Here is a 24,203-nt window from a genome sequence, read left to right as displayed (position 1 = left end):
GCATCCCGTGCTCCAGGCAGGAGCAGGGTGGGATTCCAGGGATTTGGGGTGAATCCCGTGCTCCAGGCAGGAGCAGGGTGGGATTCCAGGGATTTGGGGTGAATCCCATGCTCCAGGCAGGAGCAGGGTGTGATTCCAAAGATTTGGGGTCCATCCCACACTCCAGGCAGGAGCAGGGTGGGATTCCAGGGATTTGGGGTGAATCCCATGCTCCAGGCAGGAGCAGGGGGGGATTCCAGGGATTTGGGGTGAATCCCATGCTCCAGGCAGGAGCAGGGTGTGATTCCAGGGATTTGGGGTTAATCCCACACTCCAGGCAGGAGCAGGGTGTGATTCCAGGGATTTGGGGTGAATCCCGTGCTCCAGGCAGGAGCAGGGTGGGATTCCAGGGATTTGGGGTGAATCCCATGCTCCAGGCAGGAGCAGGGTGGGATTCCAGGGATTTGGGGTGAATCCCGTGCTCCAGGCAGGAGCAGGGTGTGATTCCAGGGATTTGGGGTGAATCCCGTGCTCCAGGCAGGAGCAGGGTGTGACTCCATGGATTTGGGGTCCATCCCGTGCTCCAGGCAGGAGCAGGGGGGGATTCCAGGGATTTGGGGTGAATCCCGTGCTCCAGGCAGGAGCAGGGGGGGATTCCAGGGATTTGGGGTGAATCCCGTGCTCCAGGCAGGAGCAGGGGGGGATTCCAGGGATTTGGGGTGCATCCCCCCGGTTTTTGCAGATGAAGGGACGCTGAGCTCCCCGGGCTCTGCAATACCAACGAGCTCAGCCATCTGTTAACCCGGCATTTCCACAGTCCTGGGATTAAATCCCAGCATCTCCAGCTGGGAGAGCAGCTGGAAAAAATCCCCGTGACCCCAGGGGAGCTGGGCAGGGACTCAATCCCGGTCCTCAGAGCTGATCCCACATTATTTAGGGCCAAGGACAGGGAAAGGGGGCTGGGAAGGGGCTGGAGCCCCAGGAGGGGCTGAGGGAGCTGGGAAGGGGCTCAGCCTGGAGAAAAGGGGGATCAGAGGGAATTTTTGGTCCCTGACAGGAGGGGACAGCCGAGGGTGACAAGGACAAGGAGAGGGAACAGCCTCAGGCTGGGCCAGGGGAGGCTCAGGGTGGAAAATTCCTTCCACAATCCCAAAATCCAGCCTTTAATCGATCCCTGCCTGGCCACTGCCCCAGAGCCCACGCTGATTCCTGTCCCCAACACTCCCAGGGACGTCCCTGCCCCGGGCAGCCCCTTCCAGCTCTTCCATGAAGGGATTTTCCCAAATATCCAACCCGAGGGAAGGCGAGTTCCCTCTCCCCCTGTCCCTGGAGCACAGCCCGACCCCCCCCCCCCCCCCTCTGTCCCCTCCTGGCAGGAGCTGTGCAGAGCCAGAAATTCCCCCTGATCCCCCTTTTCTCCAGGCTGAGCCCCTTCCCAGCTCCCTCAGGAATTCTCCAGCCCCTCCACATCTCTCTTGTCATGAGGGGAAAATCAAAAAGTGGGAGAAAATGTACGGGGGGGGGAAGAAAATTTAAAAAGTGAGGGAAGTTTGGGGAGGGCTCTGCAGCAAAGCTTTTCCCTTTGGGATCCCCCTTTTCTCCAGGCTGAGCCCTTGCCCAGCTCCCTCGTGTTTGGGCCATCCCAGGAATGTGCAGTCCCCAATCCCAGAGGGATTTCCTGGAGATCAGGCACCAAGCACAGACTGCACCAGCAGGGAAAGGTGCTGGGTGAGGGTGGAGGGCTGGAAATGTTCCTTAAAATATGCTCAGAGTGGGTTTCTAATCACTGCACTGGGAGTAAGGGGAGAGATTGGAAACAATTAATTAGAAATGAGAGCAATTAATTAGAAATGTGAGCAATTAGTGGATGAGGAGGGTCCTTGGGACCCCCCTGGACACTGCTGCCCCCAGGGAAGGCAGGGACAGCCCTCCCCTGGAGCTGGGGAGGACATTCCCACTCCAGATTTTAGGGAAATCCCTTAAATTCACCATTTTCCTAAGTGAAATCCACCTTTTTTTTCCAGGTGGAATCTCACCATTTTCCCAAGTGAAATCCACCTTTTTTCCAGGTTAAATGTCACTTTTTTTTTTCCAGGTGAAATTTCACTTTTTTTTTTTTTTCCCAGGTGAAATTTCACTTTTTTTTTTTTTTCCCAGGTGAAATTTCACTTTTTTTTTTTCCAGGTGAAATTTCACTTTTTTTTATTCCAGGTTAAATGTCACCATTTTCCAGGTGAAATCCACTTTTTTTTTTTTTTTTTCCAGGTGAAATGTCACCATTTTCCAGGTGAAATGTCACCATTTTCCAGGTGAAATGTCACTTTTGGTGCTGTCACTTCCTTGCAGCTCTGCTCCTTCCTGCTTGGCAGCCCTGCTGAAGCAGCAGAGCTGTGTCTGCTCCAGCTCTGGGATGAGGCAGCTCCAGGGCCCCATTTCCTGCTCCAGAGGCCACTTTTCCATTTTTAATGAGCTCTGTTCTCTCCATTTCACCTGGAGCAGAGCTCAGCCTTCCTTCAGGACCACTCCAGGCCCAAAGAGAAGTGCAGAGCTCCAGAAAAGGTTTTTTTTTTTTTTTTTTCTCATCCATAAAAGATTAAATCATTACCTAAAGGATCCATAGGGCTGCTCCAAGGCATTAAAATTCAGCAGGGATCAATAATGGAGAAGGGTTTGCTTACAGGAAAGAAGCACTTCCCAGATTTTCTGTGCCAAGGGGGGAGAAATCCAGGCTGGAAGGGGACACAAAGCACCTGCCCTAAATCTGTTCCCATTCCCTCTTTGGGGTTCTGGGATGGAGGGATTGGAGGAGGCTCAGCCTGGCCCAGTCCAACCCCAAGGCAAAAATTCAAACCTCAAAAAGAAATCCCAAACTAAAAACCCGACACTCAAAGGAAAATCTCAACTCCACAAAAATCCCTAAACCCCCAAAAATCCCTCAACTTCCTAAAAACCCCTAAACCCCCCCAAAACCCTCTCAAGTCCAAAAAAAAATCCCACCCTCAACACCCTCTCAACATCCTAAAAAAACCCAACCCCCCCAAAATCCCTCAACTTCCTAAAAAAAACCATAAACCCCCCAAACCCCTCAGCTTCCTAGAAACCTCCCAAAAAAACTCCCAAAAAATCCAAAAACCCAATCCCTCAACAAAATAAACCCAAAGCAAAAAACCCAAAGAGGCAAAAAAAACCTCAAAGCCAAAAAAACCCCAAGAGGCAAAAAAACCCTCAAAGCCAAAAAAAACCCAACCCTCCTAAAAAACAGGACCAAAATATCCAATTAAAAAAATATAAAAAACCCCAAAGAAACCAAAGCAAAAAAAAAAAAACCAAAAACCCAAGCCCAAAACAAAATCTAACCCCAAAAATCCCACCCCAAACCAAGTAAACAACAAAAAAAACCCACCCAAAATGTCAATGTAACAACGGAACTCGGGCAGTTTTAATGAACAAGGTGTCAAATTTCCATCCAGGTGCATTTTTTTGTAGGAAATTTGGGCTATCAAGAGCTGCAGAAGCCCCCAAACCCCTGGGAATGTGCAAAGTGCCCTTGGGCACACGTTGAGGTTTGTTTTCCTGCCTGCCCAAGCAGCACAGAGGGATCCCAAAGGGGCAGAGCCCAGCCCAGGCTCCAGAGCTCTTTCCCCTGCCCAGGACAGAGTGAACTCCAAATTCCCCCCAGAATTAGGATTTGGGAAATGCACCAATCTAAACCTTATTTTCAGCAGAAAATAACAGCCCAGCCTGAAAGCTGGATTATTTCCAAATCAAATCAGCTCCCCACTGCCCCACACTGGGGTTGTCTGAAGAAAATAAAGCTCAGTTTTATCTTCCAGCCTCTTGGTTTAGAATGAAACCCAAAATCAGAGCTGTGCAAACTGCACTTGACCCCAAACTGCTGCAGAGGGAGTTTTCAGCTCCCTGTTTTCCTGGTTTAAGCTTTTCCCTCTCAGCAGTTGCCTCTTCCAACAGGAGGAAAAATTCTTTGCTGCTTCCTGCTCCATCTGTGTTTCCCTGCTTTTGTCAGCTTCTGAAAACAACTCCGAGCTGCTGCCTCTTCCAACAATTCCTGAATACGTGGAACTGCAAGAAACTCCCCAAATGTTCTATTCTCACTCCAGAGCCAGTCCCAGTTGTTAGCTGACTCTTCCTGGAGGTGACAACCAAACCAAACCAAACCCAAGCAACTCTCCAGGAAGAGATTGCCTGGATGAAAAACCAACTGGAAAACATTCCTGAGGATTTGGTCCCAATTAGAGCTTCTCAAAAGCACTGACGAACTTGGAAACTTCCTGGTGAACTGTGGTGCCAAAGGGGAGCTGCCCCAACCCCTGGGAAGAGACAAAGCACAATTAATCCCCTTCAGGAATGGTTTCTTAATACAAAAACCATTTCAATATTTAATTGGTAAGGGGTGTGATTGATCTGCATTGCTGCTAAATCCTGCAAATATTGGGATACTCACTGACTCGTGGAAAAAGGTGCAGAGCTGCTTTGCCCAGGGACATCTGAAAGAGAGAGAAATTCCCACTCATTCCCTCCCAGCTGGCCACAGGTGCAGCCACCCCTGCCTTTGCTTGACTCAAACACCTACAAAAATCCAACACTCACAGCTCCAAGCCAAGGGGATTCCAGGGCAGTCCCAGTGGGACAATGCCAGGATTTATTTCAGGTGGTTCCAGGGCAGTCCCAGTGGGACAATGCCAGGATTTATTTCAGGTGGTTCCAGGGCAGTCCCAGTGGGACAATGCCAGGATTTATTTCAGGTGGCTCTGGGGCAGTCCCAGTGGGACAATGCCAGGATTTCAGGTGGTTCCAGGGCAGTCCCAGTGGGACAATGCCAGGATTTATTTCAGGTGGTTCCAGGGCAGTCCCAGTGGGACAATGCCAGGATTTATTTCAGGTGGCTCTGGGGCAGTCCCAGTGGGACAATGCCAGGATTTATTTCAGGTGGTTCCAGGGCAGTCCCAGTGGGACAATGCCAGGATTTCAGGTGGTTCCAGGGCAGTCCCAGTGGGACAATGCCAGGATTTATTTCAGGTGGTTCCAGGGCAGTCCCAGTGGGACAATGCCAGGATTTATTTCAGGTGGCTCTGGGGCAGTCCCAGTGGGACAATGCCAGGATTTATTTCAGGGGGCTCTGGGGCAGTCCCAGTGGGACAATGCCAGGATTTATTTCAGGTGGTTCCAGGGCAGTCCCAGTGGGACAATGCCAGGATTTATTTCAGGGGGCCCTGGGGCAGTCCCAGTGGGACAATGCCAGGATTTATTTCAGGGGGCCCTGGGGCAGTCCCAGTGGGACAATGCCAGGATTTATTTCAGGGGGCCCTGGGGCAGTCCCAGTGGGACAATGCCAGAATTTCAGGTGGTTCCAGGGCAGTCCCAGTGGGACAATGCCAGGATTGCAGGGGGCCCTGGGCAGTCCCCAGTCACTCACAGGTGCAGGTTCTCTATGACCACGTTGAGGCTGAAGAGCCCCACAGATTGCATCCTCTTGTGTCTGCAGGTCAGGAACAGGCACAGGAACTCCCCCACGTACTGGGGACCAAGGTTCTGCCACCTGGACAACAAAACCACAAGGACTGAGGCACTGCAGGTTCACTCTGGCATCTGGGAGAAGGAGCCAATTCCCACAGGCAATGGAATCTCATCCAAACCCAAGGCAGGAGATTCTCCCAGCACTGCTGGAAGCCAAGGGGAGCAGGGGCCCCTTCTTTTCCAGCAACTGCTCCCCAGAACCATGATGAAGGAACTCCACTCCACCTGAGCATTCCCCAGATTTGCAGGCCAGGTTATCCCCTCTGCTGCATTCCCAGGCTCTGGGAGCAGGGCTGCACTCACACTCTCAGCATGGTGGCTTCCTCACGACTCAGGTCCCTCAAAAGCAGGTTGGCAGTGCCACACAGGATGTGCTCCTCACAGGAAAGCTGGTCCAGCAACAGCCTCAGAGCCCAGAAGTTTTTCTAGGAAGAGACAAAATATGATTTCACCTCAGTGCCAATCATTCCTTAAAATAATAATAATAAAAAAAGAAAAAAAAAAAATCAAAGCAAAGTCAAATTAAACATGGCTAAAACTTCCAGGATGGTGTTTTCATCATCACAGAGATTTTAAACATTATTTGCTTTCTTCTCTTAGAACAGGAATCAGTTTCTAGGACTCACCCCAAAAGCCAGGACTATCTCTAAGAAGGAAGTCAAGTGGGGAAGGTCACAACAAAGCATCTGCTGCACTGCTTGCACTGCCAGGATGAGAGAAGCCTCGTGGTGCAGCTACACAAGAGACAGCAACAAGGAAAGAAATGGATTGAACAGCTGCTTTCCCTTTATTTATCCACTCAAACCAGCACTGAGTTATTCCAGTTCAGCCAGAGAGCTTGGAGGGCACACAACAAATCCACAAGAACCTTATCAAGAGTTAAAACCAGGGGTTTTATTTCTGGTGCTCTCAAAGTGCTCACATAAAAGTGAAATCTCACACAGGAGCAGAAATAGAGAATTAAAGGGGAAAAAATTCAGCTCAGGAGTCACATCTTGGGAGAATAAACTAAAATTTCCTCCAAGAAAGTAAAAAATAATGAGGCAGCTCCTTAGATGACTGCATTGAATATGCAATGTTTTTCCTGCTACCTTCAAACAAGTCCCACATACCTGAAACCCTTAATTGAAAAGAAATTTAGAACTTCTGGGCAATTCTGAGTTTTTGGGTCCTGTTGGAGCCAAACCCTGGGAGAAGTTAAGACACAATCAATTATTCCCAGCCCTCCTCCTTTATAAATCCATACATTTGGACAGGGATAGAGATTTCTCCTGGCCTGAAGATGTAGAGCAGAAGAGACCCTCAGTTCTCTACCTCCATATCTGCTCCAGATATCTGCTAATCTTAAGCTGAACACCCCCAAAAAACCTTCCAGGCCCCTCTTAAAAGCTTTTAATAACCCAACATTCTTCACTGCTGGGGATAAATTCCTTTGTTGTCATCACTCACCTGACCAGAGAAAATAGCAGATGGTAAAGAGACATTAACTCCAGACTTGAGATCCTCCAGGAAGTTGCCACTGGCTGCCAGCACGTTCTGCAAGGGGACAGTGAGGGACAAGCATGGCAGATCCTCCCCAAACAAACACCAAACCTGCCAGAAATGGGGTTTCATGTGCTTTGCAGTGACTCCTTCAGCATTTCTGCAGAGGATGGTGCCTGTTCCACATCACACTCAAGGGAAGTTGAGGCTCTGCAGCACCAACCAAACTCTATAAAAAACTCTTATTTTTTTGTAGGGCTGAGATGGAAAAATCACCTTGTGCCAAGCACCTCCCACTGCCCCAGGCTGCTCCAAGCCCTGTCCCAGCTGGCCTGGGGCACTGCCAGGGATCCAGGGGCAGCCACAGCTTCTCTGGGAATCTGTGCCAGGGCCTGCCCACCCTCCCAGCCAGGAATTCCTTCCCCATCTCCCACCTGACTCTGCCCCTGGCAGTGGGAAGCCATTCCCCCCTTTCTGATCTGATCCATCTCACCATGAACAGATCCAGAACCAGTGCCAGGCCTGAGCTGGGAGCAGGAGGAACCCATTTCCAGCTGCCTTTAACATTCCTGAATCCCCACATGCTGCAGAGCCACCCCTGGCACAGGAGCACTGGATGAGGCACTGGAAGTTAACTCTGGCATCTGGGAGAAGGAGCCAATTCCCACATCCAGTGGAATCTTGTCCAAACCCAAGCCAGGAGATTCTCCCAGCACTGTTTGGTACCTCTTGGAAGCCAAGGGGGGGCTCTCCCAGGGCTAAGGGAAGCAGGTGCCCCCTCTTTTCCAGCAAATCACTGCTCCCCAAAATTGTGATGAAGGAACTCCAACATTTGGCCTAAAAACCAACAGAACATTTGTGTTACAAAGTGAAATCTGTGCAGAGGGGTGAGTTATTCAGAGAAAAAAGGGGTCAGAGTAAATCCTTGCCCTCTCAAGGAGTGGGAAGAGGAGAGAAGAGGGAATTTTGGCCTCACTCACGTTCCTGTAGAGTGCCTTGCTGCTGTAGAGCAGTTTGAGTGCCTGCTTAATTAGCACAGTGTTCCTCAGGGGAGAGCCTGCAGGGATGGAAATGAAAAGAATCAAAGCCAGATCCTACACACCCCAAATAACTCCACAGCAGGAACACAACCAGGATATTCACTTGGTTACAGGCTTCTTTCTGCAGAGCCAGCAAGTGTTTACAGCTGTTTTACACAGGTTTGTTGGTGGAATAGATAAATATCAGCTAGAAACCACAGTTCTGGAAAGCTGCAAAGTCTGCACACAATCCAGCCTGAGCCAGGTGATCCCAGAGAAGTGTTTGTTGTGGACATCACACCACACTGAGAGATCTCACACTTCCAAGGATTCTGCCAGTAGGGAACAATTCCCAAATAAATCTTTTGTGGCAGATGACACCCTGAGAAGTGACAAAGCCCAGGACAGATGAAGACAAATTATCAGAGGCTGAGCTCATGATTCTGAGGATGAAACACTGCCCATCAGGAGGTTTTCTCCTCAAGGTCATGGCTGAGACATAAAGCCAAGTCCCCCACTGGCAATGCTGGGAGGCAATGAAGGCCTCTGGATTTTCTTGGAATAGTTTCTCTTGCTTTGCTTTCAGCAGAAGCTCACAGCTGACAAAATGAGTGCTTTGAGCAAAGTGAAGTGAATAAATGCATGCTCCAGTACAAAGTCATCCTTCCTGCCTGCTGTTTTCATGGTTTGGCTTGGAAAGAACCTCAAAGCCCACCCAGCTCCAACCCAACACCTCCCACTATCCCAGGCTGTCCCAAGCCCTGTCCAACCTGGCCTGGGACACTTCCAGGGATGCAGGGGCCTCTCCACCCTCACCCAATTCTCAGCTGGGCTCAGGGTGTCACTCCTTTGACTGCCAGTGAAGAGCTGGAATGAAATTCTCAGAGAAGGAAGGAAGGAATGACACTTGCCAGCTGTAACCCAGGGCTCTGTCTCCAGCATGTCATTCCCAGAGGGAACACAGCCTGTCCTGAAGATCTTGAGGTAGACCTTGAACTGGCAGGGAGTGATCCGGCAGGCAGAGCAGCAGGCCAGGCTGTTCACAGGGAACAGCAGGGAATGGGCAGCATCCAGGAAATTCCCAGTTTTGCACAGGTAGAATGGGATCAGATCCCGAAGGTCTCGGAGCCTGGGAAGGGGAAATGAAGGTTTGGGTTTCATTAGGATGAGTTTTTATAGGATTTGTGGAGAGATCTGATTGTGCTTGACCATTACAGAGGGGAGGAAAGAGAGGGGATAAGGAAAGGGAGGAAAAAGAAGGGGAAAAGGAAAGGGAGGAAAAAGAAGGGGAAGAGGAAAGGGAGGAAAAAGAAGGGGAAGAGGAAAGGGAGGAAAAAGAAGGGGAAGAGGAAAGGGAGGAAAAGAGAGGGGAAAAGGAAAGGGAGGAAAAGAGAGGGGAAAAGGAAAGGGAGGAAAAGAGAGGGGAAAGGAAAGGGAGGAAAAAGAAGGGGGAAAGGAAGGGGAGGAAAAAGGGAAAAGGGGAAAAGAGAGGGGAAAAGGAAAGGGAGGAAAAAGAAGAAGGGGAAAAGAAAGGGAAAAGCCATTTACCTTTGGTTTTCATTGCACTTCACAGCTCTCAGGTACCGAACAACTTCCTTATACCTGGGGAGAAAAACAGAAGAGGAGAAGGAAGGGGAAGTAAGTGCAAAACTGTGCACAGGGCAAACATTTCCTACAATGAAAGAAGCAAACCAGGAGAGCTTCCCACACAAGAGACATTGCACAGCAGGACAGAAATACAGCTGGAAATAAATTCCTAGAGGTTATTCCCAGATTATCTCAGCTCTGGCAAAATAAAAGGTGAATTCTTTAAGTGGACTGGATTCTTTGGAATATTAGATTTTCTGGAGCACAACCCTCTGAAGACCCAGAACAGACTCTCCTGGCTGCCTTCCACTTGCCAGCCTTTGATGAAGAGGAATTGCTTGGAAAATCAACCTGTAAAACCTGCAGAGTTCATGGAGAGACAGAAATGAGCCACTCCAGCAATCTTTTTTTGGTCCTGAGGCATTCAAAGGGCTTTGAGAAACTTTAAAAAGCTCCTGGCCTTGTTGAGAAGCAAAAAAAAAAAAAAAAAAATTTAAAAAAAAAAAAAAAAAGTTTGTTTTGTGTTTCCCCATTACACCAAAGTAAAGAGGTTTGGAGCAGTCAAAATATAAGAATTGAGTTGTCAAAGTGCAAAAAAGTCAAACCAATCTCACTTTTTTTTCTCCAGCAGTTTCTCCACTCGAGCCTCCACAACAGGGAGTGCTTCCCACAGGTACATTTTCCTTCCTTTCTGTCTCCTCTGCCCAGTGATGTTCTGGCCTTTTAAAACTGTGGTCAGTGACATGTGGTCCCAGGGCAAAACATTCAAGCTGGAAGGATAAAAAGAAAGTAATTTTTAACTGTGTTTTGTTGCACACTAATTAGCTCCATTAAGGATTGTGAAGTTTGATGAATAAAACATTTTGGGGTTTAGAGCTCAGTTCTGGGGGAAAGGAAATAAATTTAGGGAGAACAGCTCAGTCATGGCATCAAACAACAAACAGGGAAAGCAGCAAATACTGAAATATTCCTCTAAAATGCTCCCATTTTTGTTATTATCAGGGAAAGAACATTCCACAGGCAGCTGGATCCAAACATCCTCAGAGGCCCAAGAACTCACCTGTTTGAGAAGGCATAGCAGTGGCAGGGAAGGGAGATGGACTGGAAAAAGTCAACAAACTTTTCATACAGAATTTTTGGGAAGTCACACAACACCAGCATCCTCTGAAGTCGGGTTGTGATCCTGTGATTTGAAAAGAAAAATAATTTTAAAAGGGTATTTTAAAATGAGGCGAGTTACTAACGAGTTGTCTTTTTTAATCATATGGGAAACTGCACAAGTTTGGAGGGGTTTTTTTTTGTTTGTTTGTTTGTTTGGATCTGTATTTAAATTTTTGGTTTAAGTTTTGTAGTGAGTCATAAAATTATTATTGTGCTGTTATTTTTAAAACCAAGGTTCTGTGGGGTTTAAGCTTTAAAACAAAGATCTCCAAGGAATGTGTACAGCAAACACTTCAAACTGTGCTGGGCCTGAGCTCCTGCACCTTCCCTGCTACTGGAACCATTTTTGTATTAATTGATAAGTGGAGATAAAAAAAGAAGACTTTACTCTTTAAAATGTTGGCAGGGAGGTAAAGACAAACTCTTCCCTTTTTTTGTTCCAAGTAAGAAATTAAAAAAACATCAAGAATAGCAATTTAAAATGAGAACTGCTGAAGGATTTAGGTTGTACCTGTCATTAGTTCTAGAGAAGGTGAGAATATAGAACTGGGTTGGAAAGAATTGAATTCTTCACTCATCAACCTTCTGTGGCAGGTGAATTTGGGGGGAAAGGTGAAGGCCAGAGCTAAAATGGGAAGTGAATTAAGCCAAGGGAGCTGGGTGTCCTCATTCTCCACCTCTAGGGAGCTTTTCCATGCTCCACCCCAGGGGAATCCTGCCAGGCTGCTGCTGTCACCTCTGCCAGCCACTGTTTACTCCTTGGTGTAACACCCACAACCTGCCCTCTGTCACCTGAAATGCATTTTAAAGCCAAGCAGAAAGTCTGCAGCCAGCAAGGAAACCAATCTTACCTCTGGAACAGAAATGGGACAGCAATCCTTAGGGAAGCAGTGTGGCCAAGGTTCTGACAGCTCCTAAGCCTGGAAAAAAACAGCACTAATTAATGCCTGGCTCCCTTTCCTGCCTTTTCCCCTTCTCTGTACTCAACTGTTGAATAAAACACTTTTTAAAGAAAAATCTTGGAAGCTGGCATGCTGAAAAAAAATTCCTGCAAAGACTGAAACAAGTGCTGAAGTGCAAAATTCCCAGATAACAAATGCAGCCTGCTCCTTGCAAACCTGGATCATTCCTCAGCAGGAACTGCAGGGGAGCTGCTGTTTCCAACCAATCCATACACCATTCCCTTCTCTTTTACCAAAACCCCTGCATTTAAACCCCAAAATGTTCAGGTTTCACAAAGCTCCTTGTGCTGTTGTGAAGTGTTTTGCTGAATTGCTAAGTGTAACTTCCAAGTTCTAAGTTAGGTTAAATGCTGTTAAAGTGTTACTCCCCTTAAATCGTTAAGGTTAAGTTTTAAGCTAAGCTTAAGTTAGGTGTTAAGCGCTGTTTCTTTGTTGAATTGTTAAGCTTAAGGTATAATTTAAAGTACTGTTAAGTGGGAGTGCTGTTAAGCTTTTAAGGCCGAGCTCCTTTTAATCTTTGCTGTTCCCTTTGTCCCACGCTGCCCTCGGTGGTTCTCGGTTTGTTTCCTTTTCTGAATGCCTGGATTATGCTCGGTTTTGTTGTTGCTTGTTTTCCTTTGTTGTGCCTAAACTCTCCTGTAAGCAGTGGAGCAAATCTTGCCAACCAACTTGGTTGTTTAATATTAAATCTAGCTTTCCCTTAGCGGGGATTTTTAAAAGTCATCTCAAACTCTCATTCCTGCTTAACTTTTCCCTCTCACATCCAACCTCTCCTTTCCCCCCAGATCCCACTTCTCCCTCTGTGTGTTCATCTTCCTCTTGCTGTGCTGCAGCCCAGGCAGGGATTTTTACTCGTTCCTCACCCCTAAAAAAAAAAAAACAACCCGGGATTCTCTCACTAATTCCCCTCCCCTGGAGGAAAGAAGGAAGATCCCCCTCTCTCCGTGGGTCAGGTACTTACAGAGCAGGGTCTTTGTGCAGGGCAATCTGTTTAGCTGCTCCCAGCAGCATGACAGCAGCAGCTTTGGGGCTTTCTTGTTCTGCCCGATTTAAAAATCTTGTTACCAGCTCGAAAACATCAGAATACCTGAGAAAGTCAAGTGGCTTGTAAGATCAAGGGTCTGCAACAACGGACTTCCTAATCAAGTGGTAATTGTGGCCATCCCAGAGCTTGAGAGCAATCAGGATCCTTCAGAGGATCTCCAGCACCCTGAGGTGCTGGCACAACCAATACTTTGGGTATTTTGAAGGTTTGTTATACCAGTGAAAAGGTGAAACTCATTCTAAGAAAGAAATAAGTAAAAAATCCCAGAATCCCAGAATGGTTTGGGTTAGAAGGAACCTTAAATTCCAACCCCAACACCTTCCACTGTCCCAGGCTGCTCCAAGCCCCATCCAGCCTGGCCTTGGGCACTGCCAGGGATCCAGGGGCAGCCACAGCTGCTCTGGGAATCTGTGCCAGGGAAGGATTCCTTCCCAATATCCCACCTAAAGCCACCCCAAAGCCCCGGCCTTAGGTTCCCACTTTCCCAGGTTATAATAATCAGAGATCATCAGGTGTCCTGCACAGCTCAGGTGATTTAAAGACACATTTAGGAGGGATTTTAAACTACAGCCAAATGCAATTTTATCTTGCTGACCATACAAGTTCTCTCCACTCTATTTTTGCTGTCTCAGGTGCCACAATTCTGATTATAAGTCATAAAATAAATCAAAGTTGCCCGGACAAACCCAAATCTATTGTCACTTACTTGTACACCACCTCGAAGTTCTGTGAGCTGCAGACATTGCACTGCCCTGGGGGCAATTTTGGCTTGCAGCAGCATTCATGTCCTGGGGGCCACACCCTTTCTCCTGTCAGGTATTTGTTATAGGCTACAGAAAGATCCCTGATGAATTTTTCTAGGAGATCTCCTGAGAGAAAAAAAAAAATAAAAAAGTTGCACATAGAGTTTTGCACCTTTTTTCCAAAATCAAAAGTTCCCCATGTGAAATTATTTAGGAAAAAAAAAAAAGTTGCCCATGCGAAGTTATTTAGGAAATTGTTTGCATCCAGTTTTATTGGTCAGGAAAACTTTGTTGCTGGAAGAGGGAAAATTCAGGTGGGATATTGGCAAGGAATTGTTCCCTGGGAGGGTGGGCAGGCCCTGGCACAGGGTGCCCAGAGAAGCTGTGGCTGCCCTGGAAGTGTCCAAGGCCGGGCTGGATGGGGCTTGGAGCACCCTGGGAGAATGGGAGGTGTCCCTGCCCAAGGAAAGGGGCTGGAATGAGATGACCCCAAACCATTCTTATGATACTCCCAGATGGAGAAAGGCAGGAATCTGCACCTGCAAACCCATCCCTGGTCCAAGCATGGAAAAATAAATTTACTCCTTAAAAACTTCCCAAGGATTGGAGCAGAGCAGCCAAGCTGTTCCCCAGGACAGGGCCTGAGCAACCCCAGGTCTTTGAGGACAGAACACCCAGGACAGGGCCTGAGCAACCCCAGGTCTTTGGGGACAGAACACCCAGGACAGGACCTGAGCAGCCCCAGGTCTTACCCAGGACAGGACCTGAGCAGCCCCAGGTCTTTGAGGACAGAACACCCAGGACAGGACCTGAGCAGCCCCAGGTCTTTGAGGACAGAACACCCAGGACAGGGCCTGAGCAGCCCCAGGTCTTTGAGGACAGAACACCCAGGACAGGGCCTGAGCAGCCCCAGGTCCCTGGGGACAGAGCACCCAGGACAGGGCCTGAGCAGCCCCAGGTCTTTGAGGACAGAACACCCAGGACAGGGCCTGAGCAGCCCCAGGTCCCTGGGGACAGAACACCCAGGACAGGGCCTGAGCAGCCCCAGGTCCCTGGGGACAGAGCACCCAGGACAGGGCCTGAGCAGCCCCAGGTCTTTGAGGACAGAACACCCAGGACAGGGCCTGAGCAGCCCCAGGTCTTTGAGGACAGAACACCCAGGACAGGACCTGAGCAGCCCCAGGTCCCTGGGGACAGAACACCCAGGACAGGGCCTGAGCAGCCCCAGGTCCCTCAGGGGACAGAACACCCAGGACAGGACCTGAGCAGCCCCAGGTCTTTGGGGACAGAGCACCCAGGACAGGGCCTGAGCAGCCCCAGGTCCCTGGGGACAGAACACCCACCCCCACGCCGCAGCTCTGTGTCCAGCTCCAGCAGCTCCAGGTTGAAGGTGGCCAGGATCCCAGCCAGGGCAAAGTTCCTCTGTGCCTTCCAGAAGTTGCTTTTGTTGTGGGCATTGCAGTGGCACAGGGAAGGGGTTGTCCAGAGCTGGCACTGTGTCAGAAAATACAAAAAAAAAGGGAGAGGTTGATGGATTTTTGTGTTTCCCCTCAGCATTGAGTGAGGGGTTGTAATTCCTTTTATCCTCCTTGCACCTGAGTAAATATTTTAAAATAGACAAGCAATAATTTGATATGATGGCAACCATTTCAGAAGAGCCTCTCACTGATTACCTGTCACTGCTGAGCCCTTCAGAGAGACCCCCAGGGCTCCCCACTGGAAACTGGGAACAGAGCCCTGTCTTTGTAGGTTCACCCCAACTTTGCCCACAGCTCAAAGTCTTCTGAAATTCACAAAAGGTCCAAGCAAATAAACCACCCTCACACAATCCCCTCCACTCCTAACTCCAGTGGGGACAGTCTAGAAAGCTGACATTTCTCTAATTCATTTAAAAAAATGTCTGATTTAGCAATCTGATTTTATGAAATGCACTTTGTGCCCAAAGCAAACAGGACATATAAATAAATGTATGTTACTCCAACAGCTGCCTGGACTAGAAATAAACCTCAACAGAACCACATTTAAGTAGTTACGAGGAACTGTTAATCAAATTTCCTGTATTATTCTCTTAGAGCCCCAAACTCTTTCCTGGGAGGGTAGAATTGCTGACTCCTCATCTATCCTGTTTCTTTGCCAGCTTTAATACAGGTACCTTGTTATTGTGCACTGCTTTATGTAACCTGCTTTGTTTTATCCTGTGCAATAAATAACTGCTAAAAGCCCTTTCTCTGCTCCCTCCTGTCTATTCAATAAATAACTCATTTGATATTAGATCTGACCTAAAGAACTCCTGAGCCAGAGTGATTTAGGCACAGTCACCTGAGCAGAGCTGCTGCCAAAAATCTGAGCCTAAGGCAGGGCTTGGCCAAAGCTCTCATTTGAGCCACAGTTTTGTCTCCTGCAAGCTGTGCCCTGCCCTTACCTCAGCAGCCAGTTTGTCACAGATGTAGCAGTAGCACTGGTCACAAATATCTGCATTTTTCCCCAGGGGGAAGCAAGTATCACTCTCTCTCCTCCTGCAAGGTTGAAAACCAGAAGGTTAATGAGGAAAAAATCACAACCTTGTCCAGCTCTGCTGCTGCCTGCAGCTGTTACAAAGGTAAATGTGGAAAATGGGAGCCCAAAGGGGATTGCCCAGCCCTGGACATACTCAAAGGGGTGCGTGGTGCAGTCGTGTCTGGCGTGGGGCATCACATTGGCTTGTTTACAGTAGGTGACCACTAAATCCCCCTCCTCATCCACCAGTTCTTCTGATTTCTTCTCTTCCAGGGGAGACTTCTCTGCAGGAAAGAGAGCACGAGGTGCAAATCAGTGTGAAGGCAGCTACAAAGTCCTTAGAAATTACCGACGTTTACTTTTTGAACACTTCAAAGCACATTTTTTTGGGGGGATCTCACAGAATGGCACACAAAACTTCCATGAACTATCAGAGCAAATCAAAAAGGACCCAGCTGACATCGAAAAGGCCCAGTCTGAGCCAAATTTGAAGTATCTGAAAACTACACAGCAGCAGCCTTTGGAGTAGTGATATCCCAACAAATTGGGGATTTCCTCCTGGCTTTATTCACTTGTGCAGCACAAGGACAGATTTCAAGCATAACAGAGAATTAATTCAGTATATTCCCTGAATAAATCTTTCAGGGAACTCCAGCAGCGGCGAGGGAACAGCTCTTACCCTGTGGCTCTACAAACAGGACAGAACTCCCTTGGGTGCTTCCCCCTCCATCATCATCATCTGGGCATTGCACTTCATCATCATCATCATCATCACTGATCAGGATTATGTTCCCCTCCTTCTCCTTTTCTGATGGCCACATGGCCACCAACTTCCAAATTGGAACCATCTGGCAGCCACCAGGGTAACACTGACTGTCCATTTGTACTTTTAAGGTGTTTTCTTCAACAAAGGAAGAAAAAGACTCCTCCGAGACCCAAATTCTTCTTCTCTGCTGGGTAAATTACACTAGAGACAGAGATGCTTCATCCTCAGTGCACTCAGCACCTCAAAACCCACTGGAGCTTCCATCCAGAGCTCAGAGAACCCTGAAAATAAGGAGAGGGAAAAAGAAGAAAAAAACTTTAAATTATGAGATGAGCTGTTCTTCTGGTGGGTTTGGTGGGACTGGCTGTGGAATGAGGACAAGGGGAATGAGTTCCCAGTGACAGGGAAGGGTTAGAGGGGATTTTGGGATAAATCCTTTCCTGGGAGGGTGGGGAGGCCCTGGGACAGGTTCCCAGAGAAGCTGTGGCTGCTCCTGGATCCCTGGAAGTGTCCAGGGCCAGGCTGGATGTGCCTTGGAGCATCCTGATCTAATGGAAGGTGACCCTGCCAATGGCAAATGGTGGGACTGGATTGCTGGAAATGATGCAACATTAAATTTGGGACCAATGAAGGGGAATTGCTTTGGGTTTTTCTTGTATGAATCTGCAAGGTATCTAGTAAAAAGCCATCTGTATAGGGAGTATTTTCTGTGGCACATCCTGGCCAGAACAAAGTAAAGCCTGGCTCTCTATCACTATGTAGTGCTGGAGAGGTTTTTTTATCCTTCCCAAATTCTGCTGACAGGATGAGCTTTAAAGTTCCTCCCGTCCCAAACCATTCCAGAATTCCACAACAACAACTCCTGTTAACAACAACTCAGCTGTCCCTTAAACCTGCCACACCAGAAACACTCAGCACAACAACAACAACCCTACTCCCTTCTCCCTTTCCCCAAACTCCAACATCTCCTTCCTAAACCCCAACATCCCTCACCTCACCCCACTCCCAAACCCCAACATCCCCCATCTCAACTCCTTCCCAAACATCCCCCATCTCACCCCATTCCCAAATTCCAATATTCTCCATCTCACCCCATTCCCAAACTCCAGCATTCCCCATCTCACCCCCTTCCCAAATTCCAATATTCCCCATCTCACCCCCTTCCCAAACCCCAACATCCTCCACCTAAGCCCATTCCCAAACCCCAACATCTCCCACGTCACCCCATTCCCAAATTCCAATATTCCCCATCTCACCCCCTTCCCAAACTCCAACATCCCCCACCTCACCCCATTCCCAAATTCCAATATTCCCCACCTCACCCCATTCCCAAATTCCAATATTCCCCATCTAACCCCCTTCCCAAACCCCAAAATCCTCCATCCCAGCCCTCCCCACAACACCAAGTGGGGAGGGTGTTACAGCACCGGGGAGGGAAAAATCTCAGCGCTGATTCCGGGGGAATTTTTTTCACTACCAAGAATCAGTTAAAGCAAACCTAGGAAGGATTTTAACTGAAGCAGAACTTGCCCATGGCAGGGATGGTTTTTAACGTCCCTTCATGTCCCGCTCCTTTCCCCTCCCTCCGACACCCCCAACGCCTCACCCGCCCCTCGCCCCCACAGCCCCAACGGCCGCAAACGCACCCCGCGACCAACCTCCCCTGGAGCAGCCCGCGCTGCCCGCTCAGCCCTTCCAGCCGTGCCGCTCTCCCCGGGATTCCCGGCGTTTTCCCGGCGTTTTCCCGGGATTCACGGCGTTTGTTTTCCCGCTCCCGCCGCCCGCCACTCTTTGAAGGCCGAGAGCGCTTCCGGGCCGGGCCGCGCGCGCCGCTTCCGCCCTCAGCGCGGCGCCGCCATCTTCGGTGAGGGCACGGGCTGGGGGCTAAATAAATAAAAACCCTTTCGGTAAAATAAAAATAAGAAAAAAAATTAATAATAATAAAAATAAAACCCTTTCGGTTTAAAAAAAAAAAAAAGGGGGTTAAACCAACGCTTTAATCTCCGCAAAATCGGCACCCGCGCAGCGCCCTGCGGGCGGTGCCTCCGGTGTCTCCGTCGTGCTGGTTCCTGATGTGAAAAATGCGTGTTTTATGATTGGCTTTTCGCAAATGTTACAAATGAGTATTATATGTGTAATGTTGGAAAGTTATGCTGTATTAACATTTTAATAATAGAGTCAATGTAGTTTTGTAATTAAAATTAAGCTTTAGTAGTTGAAATAGAAACTATGTGTGTGAGATAAGATAATCAAGAAATTCTTCGCACAGAGATAGCAATTACAGAAACCCCTAAATTTTCCAGAGGAGAGGAATTTATGGCTTTCCCTATCAACAGAAACGAACTTCTTCAAGCCTGACTTAGACTCGAAGGCGCCTGGGGATTAACAGAAACTTTTTGACAAGTACCAGACGAATTTCTTGTTTTAAATAAAATATATGCATAATCATTAAGTGGTTTGTATATGCAACAGGTTACCCCTCTTAAGGAGTAAATTCTCTTTTTACGGTGTCCTTTTTCCTGGCTCATTTTTGTCCAGAAAGAGGTACCCAGCCCGGGCTGTAACTCTTTGCTGTTATTGTCTCATTAACTGTCCTAACTCTAATTGTCTAACATTTATTACTATACATGCATTATTATTTTTATAACCATTTTATTTTTATTAAACTTTTATAATTTTTTTTTTTTTTTTTTGAAACAAGGGATTGGCGTTTTTCACACCGCACACCCCGCGGGAAGTGCCGCTGCGACAGGCCAGCGTCCACCGAGAGGCAGAGGAGTCCTGCAAAAATCAGCTTTATTCGGACCACGGCGACAGAGCCATACCTCTGTGGGGTCTCTCTGACAGAGCCATACCTCTGTGGGGTCTCTCGGGAGTTTTTTTTTGGAAGGCACAGCCTCCTTTTAATCCGCATTTCCCTCCTCTTTTACCCCTTGGCCGAGGCAGTAGGGAGGTACGGTCCCAAATACTACATATTCCCCATTTAACATGTATCCTCCCCCATCACGCGTTGCATGACCATTAAGATCCGATTTAAACCGAACCTGGATGAAGTTCTTACTCACAGATCTATGAAACCTGCATGTTTTTCCCTGATTCTACTTAACCAACGAATCTGATCGGTTTGAGGTTCTTCAACCCCCACACCATTCCTCCAGACCTTTATTGGTTCTTTCAAATGTAGTCGTTACAAAAAACATTAACACCCATTTCTCCTGCAGTTACCCCCACACCCTTTCTACCAGTGACTAATTAATTTGTTTCACAATTAGTTGCCACATTAAGACAAATTAGTCAGCTAATTACTACGACTCCCCCACACCCATTCTGCCAGGACCTGATTCGTTCTTAGAGCTAATTAGTTACATTTTTCATTAGTGAAGACCCCCCCCCACACCACACTCTGCACTGGGGTTGGCCCCACCTCGAATATTTTGAGCAGTTTTGGTCACCAAAATGTAAAATACTGAACTGTGGGAGAGTATCCGAATGAGGAACAGTTGAGGGAACTTGGTCTGTTCAAGGGATTTGGATTAGACCGTCTTGAAGGTGCCTCCAAACCATTCCAGAATTCCATGATAATCACAATAATTCCGTGATAATCACAATAATTAATGGGATGGTCTTGAAGGTAATTCCAAACCCCAACCATTCCAGAATTCCATGATAATCACAATAATTCCGTGATAATCACAATAATTCACTAGACGGTCTTGAAGGTGCCTCCAAACCCCAAACCATTCCAGAATTCCATGATAATCACAATAATTCCATGATTATCACAATAATTAATGGGATGGTCTTGAAGGTGCCTCCAAACCCCAAACCATTCCAGAATTCCATGATAATCACAATAATTCCATGATTATCACAATAATTAATAGGATGGTCTTGAAAGGTAATTCCAAACCCCAACCATCCCAGAATTCCATAATAATCACAAGAACTCTGTGATAATCACCATAATTCACGAGACGGTCTTGAAGGTGCCTCCCAACCCCAACCATTCCAGAATTCCATGATAATCACAATAATTCAGATAATCACAATAATTCAGATAATCACAATCATCCATGATAATCACAATCATCCAGGTCCTTACTCCAGTTACAGCAGGAGCACCCAGCACAGGAGAGAGGAGCCCCATTGCAGGTTCCTCGCCAGGGAAATGTGATTTTTTGGGGGTGGTTCTGTGCGGGACCGGATGATCCCCGTGGGGTCCCTTCCAGCTCGGGATATTTATTCCCTGATTCTGTGATTCTGAGTTGTTCCCCCTCCCAGCCCTGCTGGACCTGCCCGCCCCGAGCCTCAGCTGCTGGACGAGGAGATGCTCACCCCAATCGCCACCTTCTGTCGCGACATCAGCGAGGAAAAGCCGCATCCAGCAGCTGAGGCTTCCCCCAGTAACACTAGATGGTACCAGAGCTCCACACAGGCTCAGCCAGGACTCGCCCTCAAAAAAAAAAAAAAAAAAAAAAAAAAAAAAAAAAGGAATTCTGATGTGCTGCTGGCACAGAGAATCGAGTTTTTGAAGGGGGAAAAGCCGACGGGACCTGTGAATAAAATAAAGATATTTTTCTGGTGTTCAGGGCTACGAGCGCAATGTGTTTGTGGTTAAGGTTGTTCAGCAGAGTGATGGTGTTACAGCACCTGGGAGGGAAAGTTTGAGGACAGATTCTGAGGGAGTTTTTCACTAATAGGAATCAGTTAAAGAAAATCTAGGAAGGATTTTAACTTAAGCAACCCCATGGCAGGGGGTTGAAACTGGATGGTCTTTAAAGTCCCTTCCAACCCAAACCATTCTGGAATTCTATTCCATGGTTACATGTTAAAAATGAAGTGCCCTGATACCTTTAATTCTTATCCTTAATATTAGGAACCACTTAAACAGCACTCAGAATATGATCACCTTTTCCTTCAAGCAACTGCACACCCTGCCTGAAATATTCATGCATTAAAACAAAAAACCAAAAACCCCTCTTCCTGCAAATGAATATTTATTCCATGAATAATCTTTAATGTCTTCGTGGCTTTCAACACATTTGGGCAAAATGTTTCAAGTTTCTCTGCTTACAGTGACAAAATCTAAACCCGACACCTAAAGAGGTGGCCTGATTTCAGCTCTGTGGGGCATTTTCTAGAGACATAATTTCCTCCCTCTTGCTGCCTCCTTAGCACTACACGGTTTTAGCAACCTTGAGTAACTCAACAGGGCAATTTGGGGATGAAATGAAGTATGGAGATAGCAGGGAGAAATAACAACAGCAGAGCTGGCCCTTGGCCAGAAGACTTTTCTCTAAAACTCTGCTCTCATGCAGAAATTCCTGATTCTCTGCCCGTGGCAGGGGGTTGGGACTGGATGAGTTTTAAGGTCCCTTCCAACCCAAACCATCCTGTGATTCCATGATTTTGTGAAGTCCTGGGAGATGATCTTATGGCTAAATATGGTCAGGACTTAAGTGCTGTGCCTTGTCCAAGACACAGTGACATCGGTGGTTCCTCTTTCCAGATGAAGAGCTGGCGGCGGCGGCTTATTTTTAGTGGTGTGGGTGTAAAATATTGAATTTCACATCGCCTGAGCTCGGTCTGCTCTGCCCTGGTGGGTTTTGTGCCCAGATCCAGCCAAGCTCGACGTCTGGGACTGACATCATGGAATCAGAGCATCCTGGAAGGGACCTTAAAGCTCATCCAGTTCCAATCCCAGCACCTTCCACTGTCCCAGGTTGCTCCAAGCCCTGTCCAGCCTGGCCTTGGGCACTGCCAGGGATCCAGGGACAGCCAGAGCCTCTCTGGAATCTGTGCCAGAAACATCTCAAAACACAGCTAGAAATGCAAACAGATTGATGTCTTTGACAGGTGGTTCCCACATCCCTGCTTCCAGGAGACTCTGCAGCTGTTGGGACATCACCTGGAGACTTCAGCTCCCTGGGAATGAGCAGCTGAGGGCCAGAGCAGTGGGATTCTACCCTCCAGCTCCTGAAGTCAAAGGGAATTTCTCTCTGACCACAACAGCAAACAGACCATTAAAACATCTGTTAAAAAAACCCTTCCCACGTCCCATTTACATTCACTGCTACTTCATTCTGCTGCACAGTTTGTACCTGCTGAAAGGTTTGGGAGAGATCACTGGACTGGAAAAGGCTCTGAGGATCAAAACCTCCAATCCCACCTGGGCAGGTGCTAATCCAGCAGCTGGGCCCACCCCAGCTGACTCCTGCCACGCCTCTTTTGGCCCCAAAAATGATGTTCAGAGCTGGAAATGGAAACGAGATTCTTAGAACTGAGCTTTTGGGAAAGAGCTGTGGGATTTTCAAGCTCTTTCCATGGGGTTGTGAGGGCATGTCCCCCCTTTTCACCTTTGGGGAGCCCCTCAGCGCTTTGCTGTGTGGGACCAGCTCAGGTTTCAGGGGGAAACAGGATTTAGGTGATTCTAATGTGTCTGTGAGGGAACAACGGGCCCTGTTTGTACCCTGGTGTTGCTGAGATGGGAGGAAACCAGCCCAGGTGTCCAAAAAAATCCTGGATTCAGGAGGAGGGCTTGGGACAAGAACGTGCCTCACTGTGCGGGAGGGAAATGGGAGCAGAGCGAGGAACGTGGCTGAAGCTCAGGGCCTGCAGCAGGGCTCTGCTCCACCTCAGTTAGAAACAAGCTGTTACCTGAGCCCCGATTTTGTGAGGGAATGAAATTTCTGGGGTGATGGCCCAGTGATGTTCCCCTCACAACCTCATCCCAATGTCATTCCTGAATTCTGGTGCCAAGTTCAACCAACCGGACAGCAGCTCCAAATCCCAGAGGTACCACATTTAACAGATTTGTGAGAAACCCTTCATTGATGCCTTCTCTGAGTTTAATCACAACCAAAAAACTTCAAATCCACAAAGAAATGGGAAAACATTCCCAAACCACGGAAAAGCCTTCACACCTCTGAGATACCAGAGGTCCACACAAGAGAAAAACCCCAAAAAGAGGACTCTGGGTGGCTGACCAGGCAAGAGCTGCTCTGGGTGAGGGATAAATCCTGTTTTTTTCCCCCTCACGTGGTTTTCCTGGTGTGTAGGAAGGGGTGAAAGCCTGACAGAGCCCCAGTTCAGTTGGGTTTAAAAGTCCATCAGCCCTGAGGCACAAATCCATTGCACACCAGGCTCCATCCCTTCCAGCACTGACAGGACCAACACAGATGTCAGCGCTTGAAAGAAAACGTTTTGTTCTGCTCTTTCCTCCTGTAATTTCTTCCCTCTCTCAAGACCACATAAAGCAGAAATGAGATGCTGTGAGAAGGACGGTTCTCTGGGTAGTTCAGAACACATGAAATGCTCTTTTTTTTTTTTTTGGCTTTCCAGCAGGACAGGAGCCAGGCCGGGGCAGGAGAATCAGGCGGAGCCGCCGGCGCTGGTTCCCGAGCCAGGCTGTGTCCCGGCAGTGAGGAG

At 48.0% G+C, this 24,203-nt stretch overlaps 2 protein-coding genes across 4 annotated transcripts; one reads left to right on the top strand and one right to left on the bottom strand.

Moving 5' to 3' along the window:
- Nucleotides 1-3,390: 3,390 nt before the first annotated feature.
- On the bottom strand, nt 3,391-18,519 carry LOC128796360 (uncharacterized). Of its 3 annotated transcripts, none has more exons than XM_053957898.1 (20): nt 18,434-18,519; nt 16,689-17,056; nt 16,164-16,293; nt 15,936-16,029; nt 14,857-15,007; nt 13,477-13,639; nt 12,687-12,812; nt 11,615-11,683; nt 10,663-10,785; nt 10,217-10,372; nt 9,564-9,617; nt 8,927-9,144; nt 7,977-8,053; nt 7,723-7,833; nt 6,964-7,050; nt 6,141-6,248; nt 5,818-5,939; nt 5,414-5,536; nt 4,442-4,484; nt 3,391-4,307 (listed from the first exon to the last, which is right to left on the bottom strand). In XM_053957898.1, exons 2-20 carry the CDS (start codon nt 16,888-16,890, stop codon nt 4,230-4,232), a joined length of 2,235 nt encoding a protein of 744 aa, XP_053813873.1. In that variant the 5' UTR covers nt 16,891-17,056; nt 18,434-18,519; the 3' UTR covers nt 3,391-4,229. The 3 variants fall into 3 exon arrangements, with proteins under 3 accessions (XP_053813873.1, XP_053813874.1, XP_053813875.1); XM_053957899.1 differs by lacking the exon at nt 18,434-18,519 and adding an exon at nt 18,274-18,350; XM_053957900.1 differs by lacking the exon at nt 18,434-18,519 and adding an exon at nt 18,203-18,224.
- Nucleotides 18,317-22,288, top strand: LOC128796347 (uncharacterized). The gene is made up of 4 exons (XM_053957883.1): nt 18,317-18,639; nt 19,477-19,728; nt 21,057-21,215; nt 22,285-22,288. The coding sequence occupies exons 1-4, from the start codon at nt 18,317-18,319 to the stop codon at nt 22,286-22,288; spliced, it is 738 nt and encodes a 245-aa protein (XP_053813858.1).
- The last annotated feature ends 1,915 nt before the right edge of the window (nt 22,289-24,203 follow it).

This window comes from Vidua chalybeata, chromosome 16, assembly GCF_026979565.1.
Source record: "Vidua chalybeata isolate OUT-0048 chromosome 16, bVidCha1 merged haplotype, whole genome shotgun sequence".
In the NCBI taxonomy this organism is placed as follows: Eukaryota; Metazoa; Chordata; class Aves; order Passeriformes; family Viduidae; genus Vidua; species Vidua chalybeata.
This window is presented reverse-complemented; position numbering and strand designations above follow the sequence as displayed.